Genomic DNA, 26,697 nt, shown 5'->3' with positions numbered 1-26,697 from the left:
TACCTCTTCGTGAACTCACAAGACTCCATTTGTGTTAGAGTGTTCACATGGTAGGGAGTGATGGAAGACAGTCACACCACGAGAGGTACGCAGGGACAACAGAGCATCCATTACCTAGACAAACCAAGGTGCTGAGCCTAAGCGAAGACCCAGGGGACCCCAACGGGCATCCTACAAAAATGGGGATTAGCAAATTGTATGAAAAGGTATCAAAACAGTTTTTTAAAAAACGCTAAAAAGCCCGTTTAGCAGAGGCAGGTCGGGGGGTTTCCTAGGAGGCTGACTAGCACTATGCCTATCCTGGGGACCAGGGGCCCCCCACAGAGCACAGCAGCAGCTGTCCCTGCAGGGGAGAGACCCTAGGCTAAGGCCCAACACCACACCATAGAGACCAGGGTAAGGAAAGACAATCGGTGAGTCTCAAAGAGGGAGGAAGGGGTGACAGGCACCATTTATTTCTTTTCTTTTCTTTCTTTCTTTCTTCCCCCCCCCCCCCCCCCCCCGGAGCTGGGCCTTGCACTTGCTAGGCAAGCACTCTACCACTGAGCTAAATCCCCAGCCCCGAACCATTTATTTCTAGCACTAAAGAGTTCCTCCTGGCTTGAGGGCTCATACATAGGTCAGTGCATCTAAACTTGCAGTCAGGGCACTGGACCATGAGAGAAGAGAGGGCTCCTCTTCGGTCTAAAACGCCATCCAAATTAGCTGCTGGGGCCTCATCTAAGTCTGTCCAGGTTACCTTGTAATTAGGGACCAGGAAAGGATGACCGCATTGCTTAGAACGAGTAGTTCTTCTACCTACCCAGGGGTCTTGGAGTGTGAAATGGAACAAACTGTCAGACAATCATGTCTATGTGGGAGGTAGAGTCAACTCAGGGTCTCACCATGTTGCCCAAGCTGGCCTGGGGCTTCCTGGCTTAGGGGACCCTCTGACCTCAGCCTTTCCAGTGACTGGGTGGCAGGCATGTGCCACAGCAGCTGGCTGTGCTGTGTGAGGCCAAACACCAGGAGGACCAGGCAGGCAAGCACAGCCGAGCTCCTGCGCTCCTGCCATCTCTTATGGCAATTCCTGCCTCACTCAAACAGGGCTCCAAACCAAAACCTTACAACAAATAGAAGGGAAAACTGTAGCTCTTCATAAACAAGACGATGCAAAGTCCGATTCAAAGCTGCGGTGCCATGTTTGTCCTAACAGCCCCGTGCTTGCGTCATCTGGAGGCTGTCCGTCCTTGTGGAAACCTGTTCCCTTTCATTCATGCATAGAATTTTCAGGGTAACAAAAACCTGGCCAGGGACCACTGCTGGGCTCCAAGGCTTTCCACGGATCCCACCAAGCTCCAAACCCGTTCTCAGCAGAAAAAGCAGTCCACAGTGAAACTTGCAGTCCGGCCCTCCCTTCAAAGGAAGGCTGCCAGCTGCTGCAGCGGCAGCTTCCTAGCCCGGAAGTTACTAACCGCATTAATACGCCAGAGGGATGCTGTGGCTAACCCACAAGGCACCAAGCGGGGTGGAGGTCACATCTTGCCATGTCTGGGGTAGACCCCAGCAGTGAACAATGGATGAGCTGTTTAGGCACAGACCGGTGGCTTTCTTCTCCCCAGTGTCAAAGCTATCCTACTCTGAAAGGACTCACTATGTGCTTTCCCCAGACTGCTCCACTCCGGCTGAACCTCCTTCTGTGTCCATGATCCGTGGAGAACAGGCCACACTTCCACTACACCTTCTGAAAGGTTCTCAAGTGACAGTTCGTCTTGGAACAGGGATGGGTACACTGTACTGGAGTTCAGTATTCAGGCGGGAAGAGGGGGTGGAGCTTCAAAGCCCAAGTGTGGAAAATGGTGGGATGATGGAGGTGGCCGGTTAGTGCAGGACTTCCCAGAGCCTTTAATACACAGAAGGGCATCTGTCTGCACGCCTTGCAGAAGCGTTCAACTGGCCGTGAGCCCTTAGGGACTTCTACGTGCAGGAGCTGACTGGATATGCAGGCTGCTTAACACGGTAGTGATGAAGGCCAGGGACTCATTTCTCAGATTAGTCTCCCCTTTCCCAGATCGCTGCAGAAGCAGACTGACCGGATGCACAGTGAACCCCAGATCAGGAGGGAAGGAAGGAAGCACAGGAAAGTGAACTGAGAATCTGAGTATGGAGCAAATCCTTACAACGCCAGCACATCAGAGGCAGAGGCAGGAGGATCAAATGTTTAAGGCCAGCCTGGTCTACAGAATGAGTTTCAGGACAGGAAGGGCCACACAGAGGAACCCTGTCCTGAAAACAAAACGAACAAACAAACAAACGAGATGAGGTGTGGACAGACGAAAGCACCAAAGAGTCTGACTGGGGTATAGGTGATCCCAGCACTCAGGAGGCTGAGGCAGGAGGATCACCATGAGTTTAATGGTAGCTTGGGCTACAGCCTGTGACCCTATTTCAAAGAAAGAAGGAGGGGCTGGGGATTTAGCTCAGTGGTAGAGCGCTTACCTAGGAAGCGCAAGGCCCTGGGTTCAGTCCCCAGCTCCGGAAAAAAAAAAAAAAAAAAAGAACCAAAAAAAAAAAAAGAAAGAAAGAAGGAAAGAAGTTTAGAAGCGGCGTCTTCGCAGGATGGTAGAACCATTTAGCAGCAGTCAGCAGAGCCAAGATGGCTGCTCAAAGTGGGGAAGGAAGTAAGCCACTTTGGGAGGGGGGACCAGAGTGCTCACTTAGGCTCCTGGGGGCCGGGCCAGCCTAGAGGGATTGGGGAGCTCGCTGGGATAATGACAGGAAGTGGGCAGTTCACACTACAGAATAATGTACACCTCCCAGCCGTTTTCCCTGCCACTTTTCCTCTTATACAGAATCCACAAAGATTACCAGCCAGGGGAGATGGCACTGTGTAGAACAGAATCGGCTGCTGCTGAATTTTCAGCAACTCAATCAAGAGTCCTGAGGTCTCACCTGCCCGTCCAGGGAGCTTGGGGTCCCCACGTCTTTAAATGTACAACAGACATAGTTGCCTGTGACAATTGAACGCAGAATACAGCTGATGCTCACACCTCAAGTGCCTGGACTGGCCTCTTCCTGACCCTCAGCACATCATGGGTGTCTATATGAGAGTTTGCCAAGTTTGGGGAGGCCCAGACCTCGGAGGGAGACCCTGAGTTTTATTGCAAACATTTCCATTATAACCCGTGAGCCGGCTATGGTTGGCAGGGACAGACGTGGGAACCTGTGGGAGCATGTGGCCTAGGTAGGGGGTCCGTGGGGACACGAGAGCCCTGATGTAAGTATTCAAACAAGGTAATGTGTGAAACTGTGAAGAATGTTTAATTGTTATTGACCATGGTAGCATAGAAAGACCAGGAATGAAAAAAGGGTACAAAAGCTGCTGGAGGTGACTGCCGTGGAGATTGTGAGCGCCTCGGGTCGGTCACTGACCTCGGTCCTGGCGTTTGTCTTTGTTCTTCTTCTTCTTTTCCTCCAGCCTGGGGTTGAGGGCGCACACACAGGCTGACACACCTGCAATGGCGTTGGGGAGATCGGGCCCCCGGCTCCACCTGTTGGCCTCACGGTCATACACTTGCACAGCCCTGGAGAAGGCCGTGCTCTCCCAGCTGTAGCCCCCCAGGATATAGATGCGGCCCTGCCACACGGCCACGCCTGACTCACTGTTGGCCTGCAGCAGTGGCGCCACGCGAGTCCACTGGTTGCACTGTGGGCTGTAGGCCTCCACGCCCAGCACGTCAAAGCGCTCCATGGACTCCATGTGGTCGTCGCTGCCCCCGATGGAATAGATGCTGTCACCCAGGCTGCACATGCTGTGCCAGCCCCGAGCTGTTGTCATGGGCCGCCTCTCCTCCCACACATCGGTCCGGTGGTCGTAACACAGCAGGTTCTTTCTGTATGGGCCAATCTGGTAGTCATGGCCCCCTGAGATGTACACAAAGTCTTTGTAGATGGTGCCTGCGTGGCCATAGGTGAACCTGCAGAGAGACCGGAGGACAAAAGAGCTCAGGGGAAGGGAATTTACTTCAATGGACAAGGGGTACAGAATGCAGGTGAGCAAGCAACCCCTGCACTTCCTGTGCTGTTTTCTGTAAGCCTGACTCCTTTAAACATTATCAAAGTGGGGAAAAAAGACAGAGAAGAATGTGTACCCGGGCCTGCGATCACGCCTTGAATCTTAGCACTGAGCAAGGAGATCTCTGTGAGTTCCAGGCCAGCCAAGGCTACACGGTGAGACCTGTGCCAGAGAGGGCTGGCAAGATGGCTCAGTGGGTAGAGGTTGCTCCCAAGCCTGACAACCTGAGTTTGATCCTTAGACCCCCTGGTGGGAGAAGAGACCAACTCCTGTGAGTTGTCCTCTGACCACATGTGTGCTGTGGCACCTGAATGTGCTCATCTAACGTACACACGCAGTAAGTGACCCCAAAGTAAAGCTCAGGGGTAAGAACATGCAGCCCGTTCCCTGTTGCTTAGTTGGGAATCAGGGCAGGAGAAGGCTGGGATGGCGTTCACAGGAAGAGCCCAGGGCGGGTAGAGGAGAAAGGTCAGCCTGGTCCTTAGCTCAGATGGGGTTTGTGCAGACCCTGCTATGGCGATGACTGGGGAAAGCCGGATAGGAAAGTAATTAACGTGGGTCATGTGCACACTGCTGATGTCACCGTGGGTCGAGGCCACCTTAGGAATAATTCCACCCCTACACAATTGTCCCAAGAAGGTGGGGGTGCTGGTACCTGCTCTTAGCATGACTACCAGCTTCACTTCATCCAATAAATAACGAAATGGCACCCACCGGGGGAGCCCATCGACAGGCAACCACTTACACAGCTGACCACCTGCTTATGGTCACTCTCTGGCTACCTCTCCACTCACCTGACGTCTATGGGTGCCCAGGGCCCAGTCACAGTGACATCTGCTCACCAACAGTGTCCAGGAATTACCCCCCTGGTTTCCAGAATTCATATTTCTTAAAATATATTTGGTTCTTGGTTTTTCTTTCTTTTCTTTTTTTTTTTAAAGATTTATTTATTTATTTTATATATAAGTACACTGTAGCTATCTTCAGACATACCAGAAGAGGGCATTGGATCTCATTACAGATGGCTGTGAGCCACCATGTGGTTGCTGGGATTTGAACTCAGGACCTCTGGAAGAGCAGTCAGTGCTCTTAACCACTGAGCCATCTCTCTAGTCCCTAGAATCCCTATTTATTGATTTGAGGCAAAGTCTCAGTGTGTAGCCCGGTGTGGTCTTAAACTCAATCTCCTGCCTCAGCTCCCTGGGCATGAGCCCTTGTACCAGGCTCAATGGTGACTCTTTTATTATTATTTTTTTAAACATTTATTACGTATAAGTACATTGTAGCTATCTTCAGACACACCAGAAGAGGGCATCAGATCTCATTACCGATGGTTGTGAGCCACCATGTGGGTCAGGACCTCTGGAACTCAGGACCTCTGGAAGAGCAATCAGTGCTCTTAACCACTAAGCCATCTCTCCAGCCCTCAATGGTGACTGAAACACAGGGGTTCACTCCAACCCCACCCTTTTAACTCTAGGGGACCTGGTCCCCTAGATACCTAGTATATCCCACAGCCAGACTGGCTCAGAGTCTGGGTTCAGGCACAGCATGGGGGTGGTAATCAGATGGTGTGCGGGGTTGACAGATCCTGATGCAGCCCACATTCAGTGACCCAATACTCAGGCCTGGGAAGGGGAGGGTGCACCACTATCTTAGGCTGATGGAGGCCACAGGAGAATGTCATAGAGAGATGGTGTCTAATTTTCCCCAGGCTGTCCTGTGGTACCCACTCTGCAGGTGAGCAAAGGAAACCAGGGTGGAGGGAAGCTCCTGTCTCTCTGAACTCATGCCTATACCCTGCCGGGCCTTCCTGTGAGGCACTTACCATCCCATATCAACACCCACTTTCTGAAGCCCAGGACCCCAGTCATTTCAGAAACTGGGGGATGCTTGTCTTGGTGGCAAGGCCTGCAAACTGCCCTCAGCCCCTCATGGCCTATTTGGCTATGAAGAAGCTAAGACATTTATGAAAACAGAAATCAAGACTAAACTTTATCCCATGACAACCTCAGCTTCCAGCAGCGGTCTTAAGCTCTCGTCACCTTGGCAAGCCAGCCACATAGGTCCAGGAGTTGGTCTTGGGGCTGTAGGTCTCTACAGAAGACAGGGCTCCATTCTCGTTCCGGCCCCCGACAGCCACCAGCATGTCTTCGATGGAGGCTAGGTAGAAATCCACACGGCGCTGGTTCATGGACGCCACCTGTGAGGGTGAGACACCTGAAGCTTCCCTTCCCAAGCCTCAGAACCATGTTTCTCAACTGTGTCCACAGAGTGAATGGCCCAGGAGGGCTAGACAGTGTCCAGACGTGCTGGGCAGAGGGATCTGGACTGGAGGAAAGAGGGGCTGGTAGGAATTCTGAGAACCCCTGACACTTCCACTCAAAGCTCTAAGAGATATATGGGGACATGCCTCTTCAAACTGGGTTAGCCACATGGTCAGCCTTGTGGCCTGGCATTGTGTAAGAAACGAATACATTTCTAAAACAAACGAACAAAACAGAGACTGGAGAGATGGCTCAGCTGTTGAGAGCAATTTGTTCTTACGGAGGATCCAGGTTTGATTCCCAGCACCCACATGGCAGCTCACAACTGTTTATCACTCTGACTCCATGGGATCCGATGTGCTCTTCTGACCTCCTCGGATGTCAGGAGGGCATGTGGTGCTCAGACATACAGGCAGGCATGGCGCTCACAATACATAACATTAAATAAATCTGTGTAAAATTAAAACATTTCAACAAAAGTCACTTTTCCCCTCTCCCCAGGATTCTAGCATGCCGGCCAACACTCTACCACTGTAGCACAATCCAGCTGGAAAAAAAGATTTAAAAAACTAATGCTGACCCACTGGTTACCATCCATGTTAACTGAGGAGAGAGTGACACTTAGCAGTCAGTCAGCATATAGAAGCTCTAGCCTTGATAACACAGGAGACCACAGGCCCAGCCCCTGCCACCAGCTGTTCAGGCGGGACTCCAAAGCCAGGCTTCCCAAAGGTTATGGTTTGTATATGCTGGGCCCAGGGAGTGGCATTATTAGGAGGTGTGGCCCTGTTGGAGTGGGTGTGGCCCTGTTGGAGTGGGTGTATCACTGGATGTGTGGGCTTTCAGACTCTCATCCTAGCTGCCTAGAAACCAGTATTCTGCTAACAGCCTTCAGATGAAGACGTAGAACTCTCAGTTCCTCCGGCACCTGGATGCTGCCCTGCTCCCACCTTGATGATAATGGATTGAACCTGTAAGCCAGCCCCAATTAAATGTTGTCCTTATAAGAGCTGCTTTGGTCACGGTGTCTCTTCACAGCAGTAAAACCCTAAAACAGGCCCCACTTAGCTTTTAGGGTTTTTTTTTAATGGGTTATTATCGTGTATGTGGTGGGGGGGAGCATGCATGCCATGCGTGGACGTTGTCAGAGGGCAACTCTGAGTTGATTCTCTCCTTCCATTTATGTGGGTTCCAAGAACCAACCTTCCATGACTAGCCTCTTTACTTGCTAAGCCATCTTGCGGGCCCAGGTTAGAGAACTGAGAGGTCACTGGGGATCCATTTGTGACAAGGTCTCAATCTATGGTCCAGGATGACCTGGAATCACTATGGGATGCAATTTGGCCTCAGACTTGTAGTGCTCCTCCTGCTTTAGCATCCTAAATCCTGGGGTTACAGGTGTGAGCCACCACACCAGGTTGGCGATGAGTTTAGCAAACTCCTGGGGTTACTGGTCACATAGAGGTCGGACCATGAAGATGGATTCTGGTGGGTGGCAGTCTAGAGTGGTGATCATACGTGTATGCCAATCAATGCCAATCAACTCTGGCTACGAGGCCACAAGCATGTCCAGAGGTGAAGTGTGAAACTGTGGAGAGGTCAAGTCACCAGCCTGAAACTTCTGAGCCTTCACTAGCTCAGGATGATGGGCTCAGATATTTGATTGTTTAGTTCCCAGCAGGTGAACTGTTTGGGAAGGATTAGGAGGTGTGGCTTTGTTGGAAGAGGTGTGTCCCTGGGGGTTGGTGAGCTGTGTGGTTTCAAAAGCCCATTCAGGGCCCAGTCTCTGTACCTGCTACCTGTGGATAAAAATGGAAAGCCCTTAGGTACTGCTCTGGCACCAGGCCTGTCTGCTTTTGGCCGTGATGGTAAAGGAATCTAACTCTGATGCTGTAAGCGAGGCCCCATTAAGACCCTTAATAAGAAAATTATTTATTTTACATTACACCTATGGGTGTTTTGCCTGCCTGTATGGATGTATGTACCTTGTGTTCATGGAGGTCAAAAGAAGACATCAGATCTCCTGGAAGTGGAGTCATCGATGTTTATGAGCAATCACGTGGGTGCCAGGACTTGAACTCTGGTCCTCTGCAAGAGTAACACATGCTCTAAACTATCTGAGCCGTGCCTCCAGCCCTAAATGCTTTCTTTTATAAGAGTTGCCTTGGTCATGATGTCTCTTCACAGCAGTAGACACTCAACCAGGGTGCACTAACAGGGCTCAATGCTTGCCCTAGGTTGCACTGAGCTCTGTTGTTTCCTGAAAATTACTCCCCAGATCTCCCCACAAGAGAATCCCAGCAGAGGCTCTGAGGCCTGGGGCTTAGAGCAGCCATTGACACTTAGTAACTGTTAGCTATAATTAGTAAGATTCAAAATGTGCACGGGTACATTTCATGCTCTCAGTGACCACTTAGGGCCAGTAGCCATTGTGTTGGACACAGGGCAGACCCAGAATGCTCCCACAAAGGCAGAAGGTTCCATCTAAGAATGCTGCTTTGGACAACAGCCAGCCCTTCAGATGGTGGCTGCTTGGCCTTCTCTGACCCGGGTCTAGGTTCAGGGAGGGCAGCAATGATATGGCCCAACACTCTATCATCATGCCTCTCTCAGAAGCAGGGCAGTCATGCAGGCCTGGCACCAGGAAGCCACAGTGAGGTTAGAGAGCTACAAAGAGGCCTCAAGAGTAATGAGTTAATTTGCTTTAATCTCACCTTGATCCACTGTTTACGGCGGGGGTCATACCTATAAAGAAGGTTGGAGGCCGCGTTCCCTCCGTTGTCTCTCGAGAAGCTGCCACCAGCCACGAAGATGAAGCCCCCCAGCACGGCAACGCAGTGGTGGCTCCGGCGGGCCGGTAGGGATGTCTCCTTCACCCACTGCTCGTTCTTGGTGTCCAGGTAGCAGGTGTCATCGCTCAGCTCCAGACACCGCTCAGAGACCTCACCACCTACGAAGAGCAAGCACTCCTCCGAACGCAGGAGCGTTCGCTTCGTCTGCAGGACTGGCTGGGCCACCAGGCTGTTGTGGTAGTGCATGGCCTCCTCCACAAAGCCCTCGCCGTTGGCCTCACTGGGCAGCAGCGAGCACATGGCCAGCTTCACCCGCTGTAGCAGGATGTCCTCGGGGAAGAGCGGGAAGCGGATGTTCTCCAGCACGCGACAGGTGTGCACCTCGCGCTCCGGCTGCTGCGTGAGCCACTGTAGAGCTGCCTGCAGCAGGTCGTATTCCCACGTGTGCTGTACCTGGCCACTGCTCAGGTAGATACACAGCTTCTGCACAGAGACGGTTTGCAGGAAATCAGGCGTGAAGGACAGCGTGCTGAAGTGGTTCAGTACGAAGCTATCGATGAAGGCATCGAGTCGCTTGAGGCTGTAGATGGACGCCAGCTCCTGCAGGTATAGATAGTTGTCCTCGCTCACCTCCTGCTCCAGGTACTCGCAGCAGAAGTCCACCACTGTCCAGATCTGCAGCAAGTGCGCGGTCTCCAGGATGTAGTCGATGTTGCTGCCGTCCAGCTCCAGCTCGCTGCTGTAGAGGAAATCCACCACAGCCTTGAGCCCCACGTAGGAGGTGCCCACCAGCTCCACCTCCTTCTGGAAAGCTTCGCGCATGCCCAGTGTGAACATGGAGTTGAAGTAGTCGCTGCACACGGCCAGAAGGTTGCGGTGAGCCGGCACTTGCTGCTCTTCGACCACGAGGACCACATCACAGAAGAGGCCATGCAGCCGCTGCTCGTTCAGCCGCTGCAACACCGTGGTGGAGTGGCCAGGCCAGTGGTACACCTGCACAAGAAGGTGTGTCAGGGAGAGGAGCACTGGTCTGTCACCCATGGCCTGCCGCGACTGACTGCAGTCAGACCCCAGAGGTCGAGATACAATTGTGATAAGAAGGAACACGAGCTCCGGAAGTAAACCCCAGAGCGTCACAGAGCTTCTGAGAACATGTGTCTCCTTCCTTCTTTCCCTCCCTCCTGAAATAAGTTTTGGAAATTTGGCTGGGCATGATAGCACCTGCCTATAATCCTAGCACTCAAGAGGCAGAGGCTGGTGGGCCTCTGTGAGGTCAAGACCAGTCTGGTCTACCTTGAAATTTCTAGGCCAGCCAGGACTACACAGAGAGACACTGTCTCAAATACAAGCGAGTAACACAGGTATTAGCCTGTGTGCACACTGAGGACAGTGTGAATGTGGAGGGGAGAAGACAGCTTTCTCTCATAAAACTCAGGTGCAGCATAAAACCCAGGTTGTCTGGCCAACTTGAACAATAATGGATTCTATATGTTGAGCCTTCTAGCCAGCCCCACTATATATATTTCCTAGAAATTGCTTAGCAAATCTCTGTGAGTTCAAGGCCAGCTTGGTCTACAGAGGGAGTTTTGGGACAGCCAGGGCTATTACACAGAGAAACCCTATCTTGAAAAACCAACAACAACAAGAAACTGTCTGCTTGTTTTCTGTCTTCTTCCTTTATAACCAGGAGTCTAAGAGCTTACTTTTTTTTTTTTTTCTTTTTTTTGGAGCTGGGGACCGAACCCAGGGCCTTGCGCTTGAAGAGCTTACTTTTTTCTTTTCCTTTTTCTCTGTTGGGACAGATTTTTTTAAAAATGTTTTCCCATCAGAAAAGTGGCATTCCCTAGAGAAAAGCCCCTAAATCCAGATGGATCCGCTCTGCCTTCTATGGCTGTGTGGTCTTAGGTTAGCCATGGATCCTCTCTCACTCTGACTATTTATAATCTAGAGTTAGGGATCAGTCCATGGGACAGCCCAGCAGGCACTTGAGAAGCTTTGTCTGTACTTGAGGCCCTGAGAGGAGGCAGCTTTCTCTGTCTTACAAAAGGCTGAATTCAGTCTTGGTAACCCGTCTCCCCTATCCACTGCCTAGTCTTAGGAGCTCATGGCCGTCACCACTTATCCGATGCATGTTCTTGGGTCCTAGGCTGAGAACCCAGGGACACAGCTGCAGGAATGCTGTACTTGTCAGGGTTCATTTTGTGCTGTCCACAAGACAGAAGCATGTGAGAGAGCAGGAGAAGGGAGAGGATAGAGAAATGAGAAAAGGGGAAAGGAAGAGGAGGAGGACAAGAAAACTTGACATAAGGAAAAACAGACTTTTCAAAACATAAATAGCTGGTTCGTTAACAGAACACCTACTGAGGATGGTTAGCCTGAGACTGAGTGTGGAGGGAACAGGAAAGTGGGAAGACAGGCTGATAGTGTCTGCTGGCCCTTACCTCCCTGAGGAACTAAGTCTTCTCTGCACCAGTTCTGTGGCAGGGCTCTAACTATGTATCTATCTATCTAAGTATCTGTATCTATGTATCTACTATGTACACATCTATATATCCATCCATCCATCCATCCATCCATCCATCCATCTATCCATCCATTCATCTACCCAAGCATCCATCCATCCATCCATGCACCCACTCACCTATCCATCCATCCATCCATTCACCCACCCACCCACCCATCCATCCTTCTACCCATCCATCCATCCTTCTACCCATCCATTCATCCATCCACCCACCCACCCATCCATCCATCTACCCACACACCCACCCATCCATCCATCCACCCATCCATCCATCCATCCATCCACCCATCCATCCATCCACCTACCCATCTGTATCTATGTATCTATTTATCTATTTATGTATCTACCTATCCACCTATCCATCTATCTATTGGGAAGCAGTGTCTTATGTATCCCAGGCTAGCCTCAAATTCACTATGTAACTGAGGATGACTCTGAACATCTGGACTTCCTGAGATTGTAAGTGAATGCTAGAATTTCAGATGTACATCACCCCATGCAGTACTGGGGTTGGGTGAAGGGCTTCATGCATGGTAGAAAAGCATCATAATAACCTAAACACATAGCAGATCCTTTCCTATCTTCCCTTTTGAATCTGCTCTTTAGCACAGCCAGTGCCTACCTCCCACCCCTGGCAGATGCCCTTGTAACTGAATTTCTTTACCTCCTCACTCTCCTATGTCTGATCACTCTGTCCACTTTATGGGAAGGTCACTTGCTCTTTCCCACAAGCTGAAGAAGATGACAGGTCTTCCCCAAGATCACCTCCCTCTTGGCTTAGTGGGTTAGGCCCTCCTGCTTGTTCTTCTGTGACAGAATGGCTGCTGTCAGCCCCAGCCCCACCTGTGTGGCTCTTTTTTCTGTCTACTCTCTTACAGGGAGGCCTGTTTGGCCTTAAGCAGGAACAGTCTGGGCTCTTTCAGATACTAGTCTGGAGGCTCTCCCAGAGAAGGAAGGACATTGGGATAAACCATGGCCACATGTGACAGGGTGCCATAAAGGCTCAGTGTATGCCGATGGCTGTGAGCTGGTGAGCTGCTGGGTGGGTGGGTGGATGGGGGAACTTGATTGATGTGGGCTCCATATTACCAACTATGGTTCCTGGGTCTCAGCAGTTTGCCATAGCATTATGACACAGCTGTAGATTGTACCTTTAAACACACCCACCACTCCCAACTTCAAGGAGATACCAGTAACAGAGTCTCAGCACATCGGGGAATTGGTTCACCCTATTCAGCATTTCTTGACAGTATAAATCTTATATAACAACAACAACAACAACAACAACAACAACAACAACAATAATAATAATAATCAGCTCTGGCTGTCCTTTTTCAGTAGCCCAGACTGGCCTTGAACTCAAGTTCACTTGTCTCTGCTTCCTTGATGCTGGGATTAAAGGCATGTGCTACCATATGTGGCTCAATACGATCAAATGTCAGGGGTGGGGGGACCTTAAGTGGTCAGGAGTGAGAACAGAGTACAGCAGGTATAAGAAGATGTCTACTGGACTGGAGAGATGGCTCAGAGGTCAAGAGCACTGTCTGCTCATCCAGAGGTCCTGAGTTCAATTCCCAGCAACCACATGGTGGCTCACAACCATCTATAATGAGATCTGGTGCCCTCTTCTGGCCTGCACGTGTACATGCAGGTGCAATGCTGTATACATAATAAATAAATCTAAAAAAAAAAAAAAAAAAAAAAGATGTCTACTGAGATCGAATCTGATACCACTGCAAGGCAGCCCACTTTAGCGTGGTTCAGAGGACAACGACTTTCCCACAGCAGGCTCCCATGGTGAACAGACTCCATCACCAAACAGGGGTGCAGGAGCACCCTACCTCGACATGCTGGTCACTCCCAAGCCTCAAGAGGTCTTCAACTGTTTGAAAGGAGCCAGACACAAAATGAGTGCTCATGGGTAAATCCAGTGGGACCGGGAAGGAGGCAGGAGGATGGCTGTGAGTGTGGCCACTAGCAGCATTTGGTCATGTTCTTTCTTCTTGCTTAGAAGCTCGTTACACGGGCATGCCCGATGCCCAAACTACAGAGCACATCTATGATTTAGGCAACTTCTTTGATTTTGTTTTTGTTTTCCAGACAGGGTTTCTATATAGTCCTGGCTGTTCTGGAACTCACTGTGTAGACCAGGCTGGCCTCGAACTCACAGTGATCCACCTGCCTCTTGTCTTCATGCCTCAGTCTCTCTCTCTTTTTTTTTTTTTTTTTCCTTTTTTTTTTTTTTTCTTTTTTTTCGGAGCTGGGGACCGAAACCAGGGCCTTGCGCTTCCTAGGCAAGCTCTACCACTGAGCTAAATCCCCAACCCCCATGCCTCAGCTGGGCATTCTCCCTGGGTTCTTTCCTGGCTTCTGACCATGATTCTAACGGGCTGGTAGCCACAGACCAGCGAGCCCACATTTGTTCACTCTTGAGGTCCCGGGGAGTTGGATGCAACAGGGAAGAAATCCTTACGGTCAGGAAGATGAGTTCTACTTTAAAGTCAGAGGCTGTGCTCTCCATGAGGTTCATCCGATTGGTTGGTAAGGCCCACACGAACGCTGAGGAGCTCTGGGCACCCAGAGCTCCTCGGCAAACCCGCATGTGGCCACAGTAAAAGAGATATCAGCCAGAATGAAGAAATCGGAATTGTTGCCCTGGGTGGGGAGGGACTGCTCACGTACCTTTGAAGACTCGCTGATTTTGTATGGCCGAGACACTCGCATCTGCTTGCTGGCCTCCATTGTGACTGGTGTCAGACCTACGATGAGAATGGCATTCCTGAATGTGCAGCATCAACTCCAGGTTTACTGTTTGCTGCGGGGCCCCTGCTGGCAGGCACCGCTGTCAGTGAACAAAGAAGAAACCAAGAAACCATCCCGTGGAGGAGGGTGAGAGAGAACAGAACACTGTGTGCGGAAAGTCAGGTCGGAACTGCTGGGTGTAAGAATTCGCAAAGGGAATCAAAAGAGCAGGAAGAGAGAGACCTCAAACACAGGAGCGAGCGCATGATATTAATCTGAATGGTGTCTCAAGACCTGGTGCACGGGACAGCACATACTAATCTAGTTTTTGTTTGTTTTCTTTTGTTTTTTTTTAAAGATTTATTTATTCATTTATTATATATAAGTACACTGTAGCTGTCTTCAGACACACCAGAAAAGGGCATCAGATCTCATTACAGATGGTTGTGAGCCACCATATGGTTGCTGGGAATTGAACTCAGGACCTCTGGAAGAACAGTCAGTGCTCTTAACCACTGAGCCATCTCTCCAGCCCCCTTCTTTTGTTTTTGAAACAGGGTTTCTCTGTGCTTGTCTGGCTGTCCTGGAACTTGCTCTGTAGACCAGGCTGACCTTGAACTTTCAGAGGTCTACCTGCCTCGGTCTCCCGAGTGCTGGAATTAAAAGTGTGCAAACGCCACCAGGCTTAAAATAAGTTGCTTGATTTGGGGACTGTGAGACAGGGGACAGCCCGGTTGCTTTTTTTTAGGACTTTAGGTATCTGTATGACTATCAGAGCTCCTGGAACTCTGAGCCCATTTTATCGCCTTGGCTGAGGGTTGGGGGCAACCTCCTTTCCTTATATTTAATTCATGTCCTTTTTTTTTTAAAAAAGATTTATTTGTTTATTATATATAAGTACACTGTAGTTGTCTTCAGACACACCAGAAGAGGACATCAGATCTCATTACAGATGGCTGTGAGCCACCATGTGGTTGCTGGGATTTGAACTCAGGACCTCTGGAAGAGCAGTCAGTGCTCTTAACCACTGAGTCATCTCTCCAGCCCCAATTCATGTCCTTTTATCATCTAAAGTCTGGCACACATCACAGTGTTCAGTCTGTGTCTCATGTTCAAGTTTTCGCCTTTAAATTAAATTAAATTAATTTATTTTGTGAAAGTCTGGAAGAGTTAGTTCTTTTTTCTCTTCCCATCTTCCGGACCCAGGGATTGAACTCAAGTCGTTAGGCTTGGCAGCAGACACCTTTATCCACTAAGCCATCTCAGTGGCCCAACACCCTCCGTTTGATCTTTAATCCAAAGTCTACCTTTTGGGCTATGGCAGAGTTTTTGTGACAGTCATTAGTATGGAGCCTGGACTACAGTGTGGACCTAAGCTGATTTCCTATGCCATCTCACTTAATTCCTCCCACACATGGGAGTTTAGTGGCAACTGTCCTTATAGCTGAGGACATTTCAAATTGTCATAACACTAGTTAATGACACCAAACTTGGGTCCTTCACCTCTGCAGGAAACAAGGCCCAGACATGGCCAGTGTCACACTTTCAGATTCTCAAGAGCAAGCGTAGGGTGAGAGACAATTATGATGGATGGGTACAGACTCTGCTCTGCGTGCTGTCCTCGGGGGCTTCTGTGAGTCTTCATTAATTGTCTCCCATGTAACTCCACGAGACCATCCCCATCCTGTCCTGGATTCAAAACCCAAGTGGTCACAATGGTGCGAAACAAACCACACAGCAGCCAGCAGTCAGGAGAATGTGCAGGGCCTCCCGTTCCTCTGCAATCCACAGTTGTCCTCTCTGGTCACAGGAGGGAGACCACAGGGAGAAACCTCCCCTGAGGCCTATGCTTTGACACAAAAACAAGGAAACCTGCTGTGATGACCTTTCTGATCAAATCTATAGACTTGACACACGATGTTTCTACCCACAGTAAAGTGTCAAGGATCTTGTGAATATCTGGGAGTCAGGTTTCCGAGGACTTGGAAACCTAGGAGGACACTGGCAGGGGACCCTCATTTAGGACTAAACCTGTTGGGCTAAATTCAGAGAAAATCTGCTCAGAAATTCCCTTCCCCTATATGTTGGGGGGGGAGCAACGTGAGGGGGATGACGACACACTGCAAACAGCCTGAAGTTAACACCTGCAAGTTCCCTACCTACAACTCCTTGAAATAATCTCCCCTCAAACACCCCCCCCCCCAAAAAAGAGCCCAACCTTTCTAGAAGGTTGGAAAGTGCAGCCTGGTCTAGTAGTTAACAGCCTGTGGAGGGGAGTCTGTCTTTTCCTGTCTCAATTCTTTACCCCCTTTTCTTAGAAAAACCAACATGGCCTGGGCTTTCAAGACGAATTTCCCCCCCAGTTCGGCCGAGCCCACAGGAAGAATCTTGTTACCTATTGAACAAAGAGTCTTTGCTAAAGCAGGACAATGTGTTAAGTCAGCACGGTTCTGAGATAAATGGGGAGAGCCAGGGGGCTCCAGAGTTCCCATGGAGGGAGAAATCGGGACATTCCATTCTGTTCGACTCTCCCTGGGAAAGAAGACACAACTGAATCTTTTCCAGAAAACTAGCAACTTTGTGACTAAGCTGTATCGGTGCAGGAACTCTTCGGGCTGCTGGGGGCCCAGAGAGAAAGAAAAACCTTTCCGCTATTAAACAGCGTCTACTTACTGCATACCCCGCTTCCCCCCACCGTCCAGTTCACCTTGGCGGTCTGAGAATGGGCACCATTGTTCCCACAGTGATAAAACCACACCGTGGGTAGACAGGTGGCTGAGGGGCTCACCCAAGGTCACAGACAGGAAAACATAGATACCCTCTCTGCCCATCTACTTAGGGCGGCCAGCCAGGTCTCTGGTTCCTCGCTGTCTGAAAGCTTTCCTTTCTAGGCCAAGGGATCTAGAGAGAGTTCTCCAGTGCCAGGCTTGCCTTAGTCTCCCGGACCACGTCTGTGGCGCCTAGCTGCGTCCTGGACTACGTGCAAGCAGGTGAGGTGAAGGTATGGGGGGTCCCCTACCCAGGGTCCCCGGGAGCCAGCGCGCAACCCAGGCTGCACTCACCGTCCCGGGTCCCGCCCCGAAGGTGCTGAGGCGCTGAGGCGCTGAGGGAGGCGTGGGCCGCACCTGTGCACCCGCGAGCCCGGATCGCACCCGCTTGCGAGCCGCTACCAGAGCAGCGCACGCTGCGGGGCTACCGGGCCCGCCCGAAGCGCAGCCATCCCTCTGTAAGGAAGTGCGAGCCTACTGTGTCAATGGCGGCTAGGGGGCGGGGCCGGCAGGCGGGAGAGAGGCGGGGTCTGCAGGATAAAGGGCGGAGCCTCGTTTGAGGGGCAGGCCTGTGAAGGCGGAGCGCCGCTTTAGGGGCGGGGCTTGAGGAGGCCGGGAGGCAGGGGCGTGGCCTTAGGGGCGGGGTCTGTGGATAGAGAGGAGCTGAGCTGGTCAATGTATGGAAGAGGCAGCCAGGGGTCCCATACTGGGGCACCTTGCTGGACCCCAGATGTCCCCTAGGCAGGCCAGGCACGTGCAGCAGAAGCTTACTGGGCTCAGGTTATGAGGTGGCGCCGTGGGACAAATTTCTGGGTGGGTTGAGGGCTCTGGGATGGCTATACCCTCCACAGTTTCCCTCAGGAGCGGCTTTTGCTCACCTATGTGTAAAAAGGCCTTTGTTGACTACTCTGCTGGTAGCCATACCTCCCTCCTACATCCTGTGTGGCTCACTTTTTGCTTCTCCATACCTTTATCCCAATCTTTTATTATTACTTGTTTTCCAAGCTCAGGAGATTAAGCCCAGGGTCTCACCTACCATTCCCCTCAACTTTGACCTAGTCGACTCATTATATTTTACATAATTCTTTCTTTCCTTCTCTTCACATCCTCTCTTCTGTATGCCTCTCTGTCCCTCTCTCTCCATCCTTCTCCCTCTCCATCTCTCCCTCTCCCTCCTTCTCCTCTCTCCCTTCTCCCCTCTCCCTTCCTCCCCTTTTCCCTCCTTCTCCCTCCTTCTCCCTCCTTCTCCCCCCTCCCTCTTTCTGTCTTGCTCTTTCCTTTCTTCTCCACTGGAAGCCCTCCAGCACACGTTATGATCCTTGCTGGGCTCCTACATAGCCTCTCAGTAAACATTTGTTGCTCTTAGATCTGTTAATTCACCTATCGATTATCAAACTGCACTCATGTTATAGTCTGGAAGAACCTGGAAGAGGTTCCTCTAGACACAAAAGGGCACTCCCAACTGCATTTGATGGCACATAGCTGTCATCTCAGCCACTGGGAGGCTGAAGCAGGGAGATGAAGAGTTCAAGGCCAGCCTGGGCTACATAGAGAGACTGTCTCCGAAAAGCAAACCACTTGAAAACAAAATACCTAATAAAATGTCAAACAGGAAAATGGAGAGCTAAGAAGCATAGTAGCGGATGCCGGGGGTGAGGGAGTTGGGACAGTTAACGAAGGAAAATTAGGGATGTTTTGGGGAGACATGATAAAACAGTTTTGAAATGAGAGTATTGTTCATTGTATGCCCTCGAGAATATAAAATTATGTCTGTTCACCTATTATCTATTAATATATACCTAGAGTTTTTTTTTTTCTTTTTCTTTTTTTTTTCGGAGCTGGGGACCGAACCCAGGGCCTTGCGCTTGCTAGGCAAGCGCTCTACCACTGAGCTAAATCCCCAACCCCATACCTAGAGTTTTAAAGAGATTTTAGGGTAGATTAAGCTGATGTCCAACTCAGTTCTACTGATTCAGCCCATTGCCGTAGACAACCTAAGTAAAGCTATTTTAATAATGTGTACCTTCACACTAGTACCTGAGGTATCGGGTTTGGAAAACCAAACTAGAAGATGCACAGCCCTGAGGTTGGGGCTGGGGGGGGCAGTGGTCAGGCCTTGGACAAACCTGGAATTCCACAGGTGACCTCGGCCTGTAAGGCTAGCCTAGCCTCCTCCTGTGTCCCTAGGAATACGGAGTGAACTGACTTCACTTTCTGCCTTCGATAACATTCTGTCTCAATTACAATAGTAGTGAATGCTGGCTGACCACAATGGATCACACCTGCAATCCTAGCGTTCAGGAAGCAGAGGCAGGAGGATCACCATAAATCTGAGGTAGGGCCTCGTTATCTGGCCAAGATTGGCGGGAATTCTTGGCCCTCCTGTCTCAGCCTCCTAAATTCTGGAATTATATCATTTCTAAACAACAAAAACAATGCCATTGCTGGTTACAATGTGCGGGTTCCAAACTTGAAGCCCTCTATGTCTCAAATACTGCTCTAAGCTCAGTATGCACAAGAAATCATTCCGTCTCCTTGACCCTGGGAGGAAGGCACCTCTTCCCTTCCTGTTTACAGATTCTCAGAAGGTGAGGCCCGGAGAAGGAAAATCCGAGATATCTTACCTTTCAGAAGCTGACCTCTAATGCTAGGTAGTCAGCTCTAGAGCTCTCAGCCTAGCCTGGCCCCTGCTACCACAGTACCTCATAGTGACACAGCCTCCCCACAGAGAGCTCAGAAAACAGACAGGAACAAGGAAGGGGAAATATCAGCTACCAATCGGGAACAGTTATAGACATTTGAGGACACAAGGTCCACCAGGTATAGTGGTGCCCAGCTTTAATCCCAGCACTTGGAGAGGGAGAGGCAAGGTTATTGCTGTTGAGTTCAAGGCCAGCCTGGTCTACATAGTGAGTTCTAGGATAGCCAGGGCTACATAGAGGAAACCCTTTCTCACAAAAAAGAAAAAAGAAAAGAAAAGAAAAAACAAAACAAACACCAAGATACATGGCCTAAATCTTTATGTGTAAATCTATGCAAATTAGATCACATGACTTGGCTTTTTGGTAGCTTTTCCTCTCTTTTGACAACATGAGGCTTTCTCATTCAGTAACGTCTTTCCAGTAGCATGATTCTCATGGAAACGTCTGGTCCTGCTGTTGTGAAGATTATACGTTGGGCTTCCCCTATTGGTGGCTGTGCAGCTGGCGTCCCTATTATAAATTACACGGACGTGAATACTACTTGCTCCTTCTCGTGTACCCCCCCAAAGGAGGGTCTTTGTGGATGCTCCCAACAAGGACTTCACGCTGTCACCTCGGAGATGCAGCATGAAGCTGTGGCATAAAACAGGGCAATGCCGGGTTGGGGATTTAGCTCAGTGGTAGAGCACTTGCCTAGCAAGCGCAAGGCCCTGGGTTCGGTTCCCAGCTCCGGAAAAAAAAAAAAAAAAGTAAAAAAACAGGGCAATGCCTTTCCTTCCTCTGGGGTCTGCCCTGAACCAATCTAGATCAACACAGGTTCTGCTGTGTGTGTGTGTGTGTGTGTGTGTGTGTGTGTGTGTGTGTGTGTGTGTATGTGTGTGTGTTTTGTTTTTGATATAGGGTCTTACTGTGTAGCTCTGGCTATCCTGAAACTCACTATGTAGATAGACCAGGCTCACTGCAAACTAACTCTCTGCCTCTGCCTCTGCCTCTGCCTCTGCCCCTGCCCCTGCCCCTGCCCCTGCCCCTGCCCCTGCCCCTGCCCCTGCCCCTGCCCCTGCCCCTGCCCCTGCCCCCTCTGTCTCTGCCTCTGCCTCTGCCTCTCCCTCTCCCTCCCAAGTCCTAAAATTAAAGCCTTGAACTACTATACCTGGTTCCAGTCACAGGTGTTGAAGTCACTATTTCATTCCCAATTCCCTGGGACACAGGGAGAAAGAATCAGGATCACTTGCTGACTGTCACAGACCACCATGCACCACGCTGAGTAATTCGTTAGGCAGTAAGTGCCTGCGGTTACCCATCAGGCGATAATGATTAGTGGGAATGAGGGACTTCCTTGGCCAGAACTCCGTATTACCTGCTCCACCATCCGGACCATCATGCTTTGCATACCCGGGATAAATGCAAGGCAAAGTGACTTCAAATGTTAAACCAGTTTGGGACCTTTCTGAACACAGGGCCTGTGTAACCCCTAAAAACCAGAGACCCACACGACTGGCCCCAGAGCCCAGTTTGGATTGCCAGCAAAGAGGCCCACTCTAATGAGGTCTGTGTTATTTCTATGCCTAACCCCTCTGCTCAGAAATAGAGGTCGGGGCTGTAGATGTGCCTCAGAAGCAGAGTACATTCTTCAGAACAGCATAAAAACATTAGGCAAAAAAATAAATAAATAGAGAAAGGAAAGAAAAGGAGAACCAAAGGACAGTTGAAGTGGGCTGGGCTCCGGGAGGCAAAAGCGGGGCCCAGAAGGTGGGGCGAGCTCTCTAAACACTAGATTGTGCTTACTAAAGGTTTGTTCCTGGCCTGTCCTTTCTTCCAAGGGCTGAATAATCTAGATAGTTGACACTCTGCACAAAAGAGCACGCTTGCACAAAAGGCTGGCCAAGTGCAATCGAGTCGTTGTTGGGAATCCTTGGCCAGGACATCTCTGTAAGTTTATAACTGTGAGGCTAGAAGCCCAGAATGCCTTTGAGGGGTGAGGTTTGCCTGTGAATGGGGCCACATATATGTCAGTATACAGACAGGCCTATCCTTGGTGGGGTGGGGGTGAGGTGGGGGGTCCCCTCATCTCTGAGAGAAAAGGAGCCTTTTTTTTTTTTTTTTTTTTCGGAGCTGGGGACCGAACCCAGGGCCTTGCACTCGCTAGGCAAGCGCTCTACCGCTGAGCTAAATCCCCAACCCCGAGACTTTTTTTTTTTTTAAAAAGAAAAGATTTATTTTATGTATGTGAGTACACTGTGGCTGTCTTCAGACACACTAGAAGAGGGCATCGGATCCCAGTACAGATGGTTGTGAGCCACCATGTGGGTGCTGGGAATTGAACTCAGGACATCTGGAAGAGCAGTTAGTGCTCTAACCGCTGAGCCATCGCTTCAGCCCCCCCCCCCCCCGAAAGAAGACTTTTATGTGGGTTTTTTTTTTTTTCGGAGCTGGGGACCGAACCCAGGGCCTTGCACTTGCTAGGCAAGCGCTCTACCACTGAGCTAAATCCCCAACCCCTTATGTTGGTTTTTTTTTTTTATCCCTCCTTCCAGTCTCTCCCTCAACATATTTCCTCCAGTCCCCCCAGGATAAGTCCTGTCAAGGCTGTGCCCTTACTTGTGAGCTGCATAAGCTATTTTACCATGGCATCCCTGGACTGCAACCCTGAGGTTCTGAGTCCTCAAGCCTCAGCCTTTTATTCACAGAAAGGGAAAGTCAGAGTACGGTGGAGTTTCTCCACCTCCAACCTGCTCCTCTTGGTCCAGTGAATTCACGCTTTCATCGAACTGTGTGTGATATAGTTGTTGACTTTAGCTGATGGTACAAAACACTCAACAGAACACACAAGCACTCCGGTTTAAGCCCTGATCCCCGACTAAGTTGTTATAGTCTGGAGTGGACACTCTCTGACCATTTACACTCAGACCATCATTTGCTTTAAGTATTGCTAAGAGATCTTTAGGACCTGAGAGACCTCAGCCTCAAGGACTACGCAGGTTATGAAGTTTGGGGTGGGGGAGTAGTTTACAGGGATCATTGAGAGTCCTGAGAATATGTGTCAGTGAAGCCTAACGCTCAGTTCCAAGAGTCCCACTGCTACCTTAGAACTGGGGGAAAGTGCAGGGATCGATTAGCAATGTCTGCCCTAGAGTCAGAATAGAAAGTGGAGACCTGTGTGCTACATACTTACTGTCCAAAGTGGAGAAACAGTAGGGAGTTATTAGCAATAGCAGATCAGCTAAGCAGAGTAGCAAACGCCTGTAATCTCATCCCTTGAGAGGCTGAGGCAAAAGCCTGAATTCCAGGCTGGCTCGGGCCTCCTACGAAATAATAATAGGGGGTAACATTTATTAAGCACATCAACTGTGCTAGCATGTGTTCATGTCTTCTACTTCTGTCCTCAAAGTAACCCTTTGTCCTTCCTCTAAAAGGTCTGTCCAGGGGGCTTTTGTGTCATTTGATGCTGTACCCCAGGCTCCTAAAATACTTCCTGGCCATGCAGGCACTTAAACATTGGCTGAGGAGCAAGCGGATTTCCATTTTGCAGGCGAGGAAACTGAGAGCCTAGAACAGTAAGTGGCTTGCTCCAAGTTAGGCAGCTGCTGAGTGCTACTTCAGGTCATCATGCCATATAGAACTTTCTGGAAGGATGGAAGTGTTCTGGATTCTGCACCCTCCCATATGACAGCTACTAGTCACCTGTGGTTGCTAAGGACTTAAAAGGTGGTTAGTGTGCGGAAATCTGAATTTATAATTTTACATAAGTCTTAACTAATTAAAGGTGACATTAGAAATAGCCACCTGTGGCTGATGGCAGCTGCTCTGAATAGCACAGCCAGGGGCTTAAGAGTTTGATCCCCGAAGACTAATGCCAGGTTCCAGAATGTAAAGTGCATGCAAGGTCAAGGTTTTCCTGGGGCTTCGTGGGCAGAGAGGGGTCATTAGTGAAGGAAAGTTCTAGCAAGTGCTTTTGCTGTCCTTATGCCATAGCAGTCTGGGAGGGATTTTTATCCAGGTTGTGAATGGCTGTGATGGGGGATCTGGCTACTGATGACAACCTGCTGAGCTGGGACAGAGTTCAAAGACTGCAACCTTGAGGTCCCGAGTCCTCAAGCCTTAGCCTTTTATTGCCTAAGAGAAAGAGAAACTCAGTCGGGTGCAGTGCCTCACAGGTGAGTCAGGCTGTGGGCACTACCACTGGGTGAGGGACCTTAGTGGTACCATGTTAGAGTTGGGGTATGCACTCACTATGCACATAGCAGCCCCCGCTCCTGCTGCAGGCCTCTGACCCGGCTGGTTGCCGTCTTCCTACCCTCCCATCAAGTTAAAGGCCCAAGTTAAAGCTTTCTTCTTGTCCCTCTTTAGAAGAAGCAAATATGTGGCTAATACCTTGTCCGCTGCTGGGTAGCTGTTCCTTTGCTGGCCTGTTGGGTGTGGTACTCTGGCTGGTTTCTCTTCAGGCCTCGTGGAGCCTGGGGCGCTCTTCTCTCTTCTTCCGGAAGGAACGGACCGCGTCCCAGCTGGGCAATCTGTACAGGGCGAAAATGGCCGACTGCTGCCAGCCTTGGATCTGAAGCTGGGGGAGTCAGATGCTGAGAACTGTTGCAATAGGAGGAGATAAGGGAGGACGGAGGCTGGCCCTGCCCCCTGGGAACCGAAGGAGGCAAGTACATAGGGTTCCGAGGAGTCTCCCTCACGCATGAGCAGCGGCCCATCCTCAATCGCCGTGCCCACCATGTACAGCCTGACCCCTTGATTTATCTGTCCTAGCTCCACTTCTCTCCAGGTCAACCCCACAGGCTGTCCTGTCTGAATCTCCTGGCATATACTTCTGTCAGTTTATTTCTTCAGTTACTTACTCAATATACCAGGCCTAAATGATCATTGCTTAAAGACAGGTCCGCTTTACTTTATTTATTTATTTTTTATTATATATGAGTACACTGTAGTTATCTTCAGACACACCAGAAGAGGGCACCGGATCCCACTACAGATGGTTGTGAGCCACCATGTAGTTGCTGGGAATTGAACTCAGGACCTCTGGGAGAGCAGTCAGTGCTTTTTTGTTTGTTTGTTTGTTTGTTTGGTTTGGTTTGTTTGTTTGTTTTTTGATTCAGTAAAGTTTTATTTTCCCAAATGTGCAGCTGATTGAACCTGTTCATGCATCTTGACCAGCAGCTGGGGCGTCACCACCCTTTGTGTTTCTGGTGTCAACTACTTGGGCTCTGTGCTTTGAAACCAGCTTACTAAGTCCCTCACTAAGTAGCTCCCGAGGGGCTGCCCCGGCATGGACCCTCGAATCCCCAGTCTCTTGGAGGCCACAGCTGGAGTCACAGACTATAGTTGGGGACTTCCTTACAAGGTTTGTCGTAAGTAGCTTTGTCAAACAGGATGAGGTTGTTCAGCTTGTCCTAAACTTTGCCTTTGGACCACTTCTTTTTGGCCTCACCACCAGATTTATTTACTGGGTCTTTGTCTTTTTTGGCTGACTTTCCAGGATCCTTCTTCTTGTCGTCTCTGGGCGGCATGGCGAAGCTCAGAGAGGAGTGTGAGCCACTGCAGCCTCACTAAGATGTTAGGGGGGGAAGAAAGGAACGCAGTCAGTGCTCTTAACCGCCGAGCCATCTCTCCAGCCCTGGTTGGCTTTACTTAAGTCTTGCTCTGCCACTTGGCAGCTAGCCCTGTGACTCTGGGTCAGCTACACAGAGAAAAAGTTTCCTGAGGCAGGGGTCTCTAGCTCAGGCTGCCTTCCCCCTTGCTATGTGGCTGAAGACAACCTTGAACTTCTGATCAGCCCCCCATGACGGTTCTTGATGACAAAGGCAGTCCTTGCTTGTCTGAATTGTTGATTCATGATGAAGACGGTGCATACAACTTACTCAGGGGTGGACCAAAGATTAAATTAAATACCTTTGAGAGGAAGGGATGTCTGGGAAGGGAAGCTTATTGGCTGATCCCTTGTGGTGGCCCATCTAGATACCTCATTAGTGAGAAGAACTCTGGGCTCTAAGCTATCTGACTAGCTGTCACAGTGGTCACATGCTCCGGGACAGGAGCCAGGTCAGGAGCAAATTCAAACGCCTACCGTTCTCAATTTTGATTGTTGGGGTTTCTTTCTTTCTTTCTTTTTTAAGATTTATTTATTTTTATATGAGTACACCGTAGCTGTCAGACACACCAGAAGAGGACATCGGATCCCAGATGGTTGTGAGCCACCGTGTGGTTGCTGGGAATTGAACTCAGGACCTCTGGAAGAGCAGCCAGTGCTCTTAACCTCTGAGCCATCTCTCCAGCCCCTTGTTGGGGTTTCTTAATCTGCCCACCTTCCTAGGTTTTTGTCTGGTGACACATGGTTCCACTTGTCCCACACATGGCTATAGGAAAAATGAGACAGAGAAGCAGACAAACTAGAGTTCAACAGGCTCAGACTGCTTTATCTGAACCGTGAGGGGTCCTAACCCTCTCTCAGGATGAGTGCACCAGGAGCAGGGTGTTTTTGAGACGGTGGTATATTGTGTCTGTTGGTCCGTCAGACTGGGGCCAAGTTATTCTTTACAGCTAGGGGTTACTGCTCAGTACAACGTGACTTAATTCCTCCTCCTCTGGGGCTGTTACTTAGCCATGGTGAGACTCTGTTTTTAAACAAACAAACAAATACAGCTTCCACTTTGAAGTTTCCAGTATCATTTCCCATAACCCTCAGCAGGCTGGAAGCTGCTTCCTGTCCCAGTCCTAGCAGATCCTGGGTTCTAGCCACACACCTGCCTCTTCTTTTCTCTGACTTAATTAGAACCAAGGAGAATGGCCTCCTAGCCTCACAGCCTGGGTGGCCTCAGCCCTTTAAGGCAGCCTGCAGCCGGGGGCTG

General features: G+C 50.1%; 1 protein-coding gene and 1 pseudogene across 7 annotated transcripts; both read right to left on the bottom strand.

The window, feature by feature from the left end:
* Window positions 1–3,277: 3,277 nt before the first annotated feature.
* Klhl36 (kelch-like family member 36) lies at window positions 3,278–24,312 on the bottom strand. Of its 7 annotated transcripts, none has more exons than XR_015643447.1 (6): window positions 17,442–17,631; window positions 15,982–16,228; window positions 14,320–14,396; window positions 9,067–10,106; window positions 6,100–6,257; window positions 3,278–3,956 (listed from the first exon to the last, which is right to left on the bottom strand). XR_015643447.1 is itself a non-coding variant. In XM_087595044.1 (6 exons), the coding sequence occupies exons 2-6, from the start codon at window positions 16,022–16,024 to the stop codon at window positions 3,404–3,406; spliced, it is 1,902 nt and encodes a 633-aa protein (XP_087451170.1). In that variant the 5' UTR covers window positions 16,025–16,228; window positions 17,442–17,631; the 3' UTR covers window positions 3,278–3,403. The 7 variants fall into 7 exon arrangements, 4 of the variants coding, with proteins under 4 accessions (XP_087451170.1, XP_087451171.1, NP_001421526.1 ...); XR_015643449.1 differs by having other exon boundaries at window positions 15,982–16,223; XM_087595044.1 differs by having other exon boundaries at window positions 9,036–10,106.
* Window positions 24,313–24,989: 677 nt separating this feature from the next.
* LOC103694347 (40S ribosomal protein S25 pseudogene) lies at window positions 24,990–25,359 on the bottom strand (annotated as a pseudogene).
* Window positions 25,360–26,697: the final 1,338 nt, after the last annotated feature.

This window comes from Rattus norvegicus, chromosome 19 (genome assembly GCF_021556685.1).
Source record: "Rattus norvegicus strain SHRSP/BbbUtx chromosome 19, alternate assembly SHRSP_T2T, whole genome shotgun sequence".
In the NCBI taxonomy this organism is placed as follows: Eukaryota; Metazoa; Chordata; class Mammalia; order Rodentia; family Muridae; genus Rattus; species Rattus norvegicus.
This window is presented reverse-complemented; position numbering and strand designations above follow the sequence as displayed.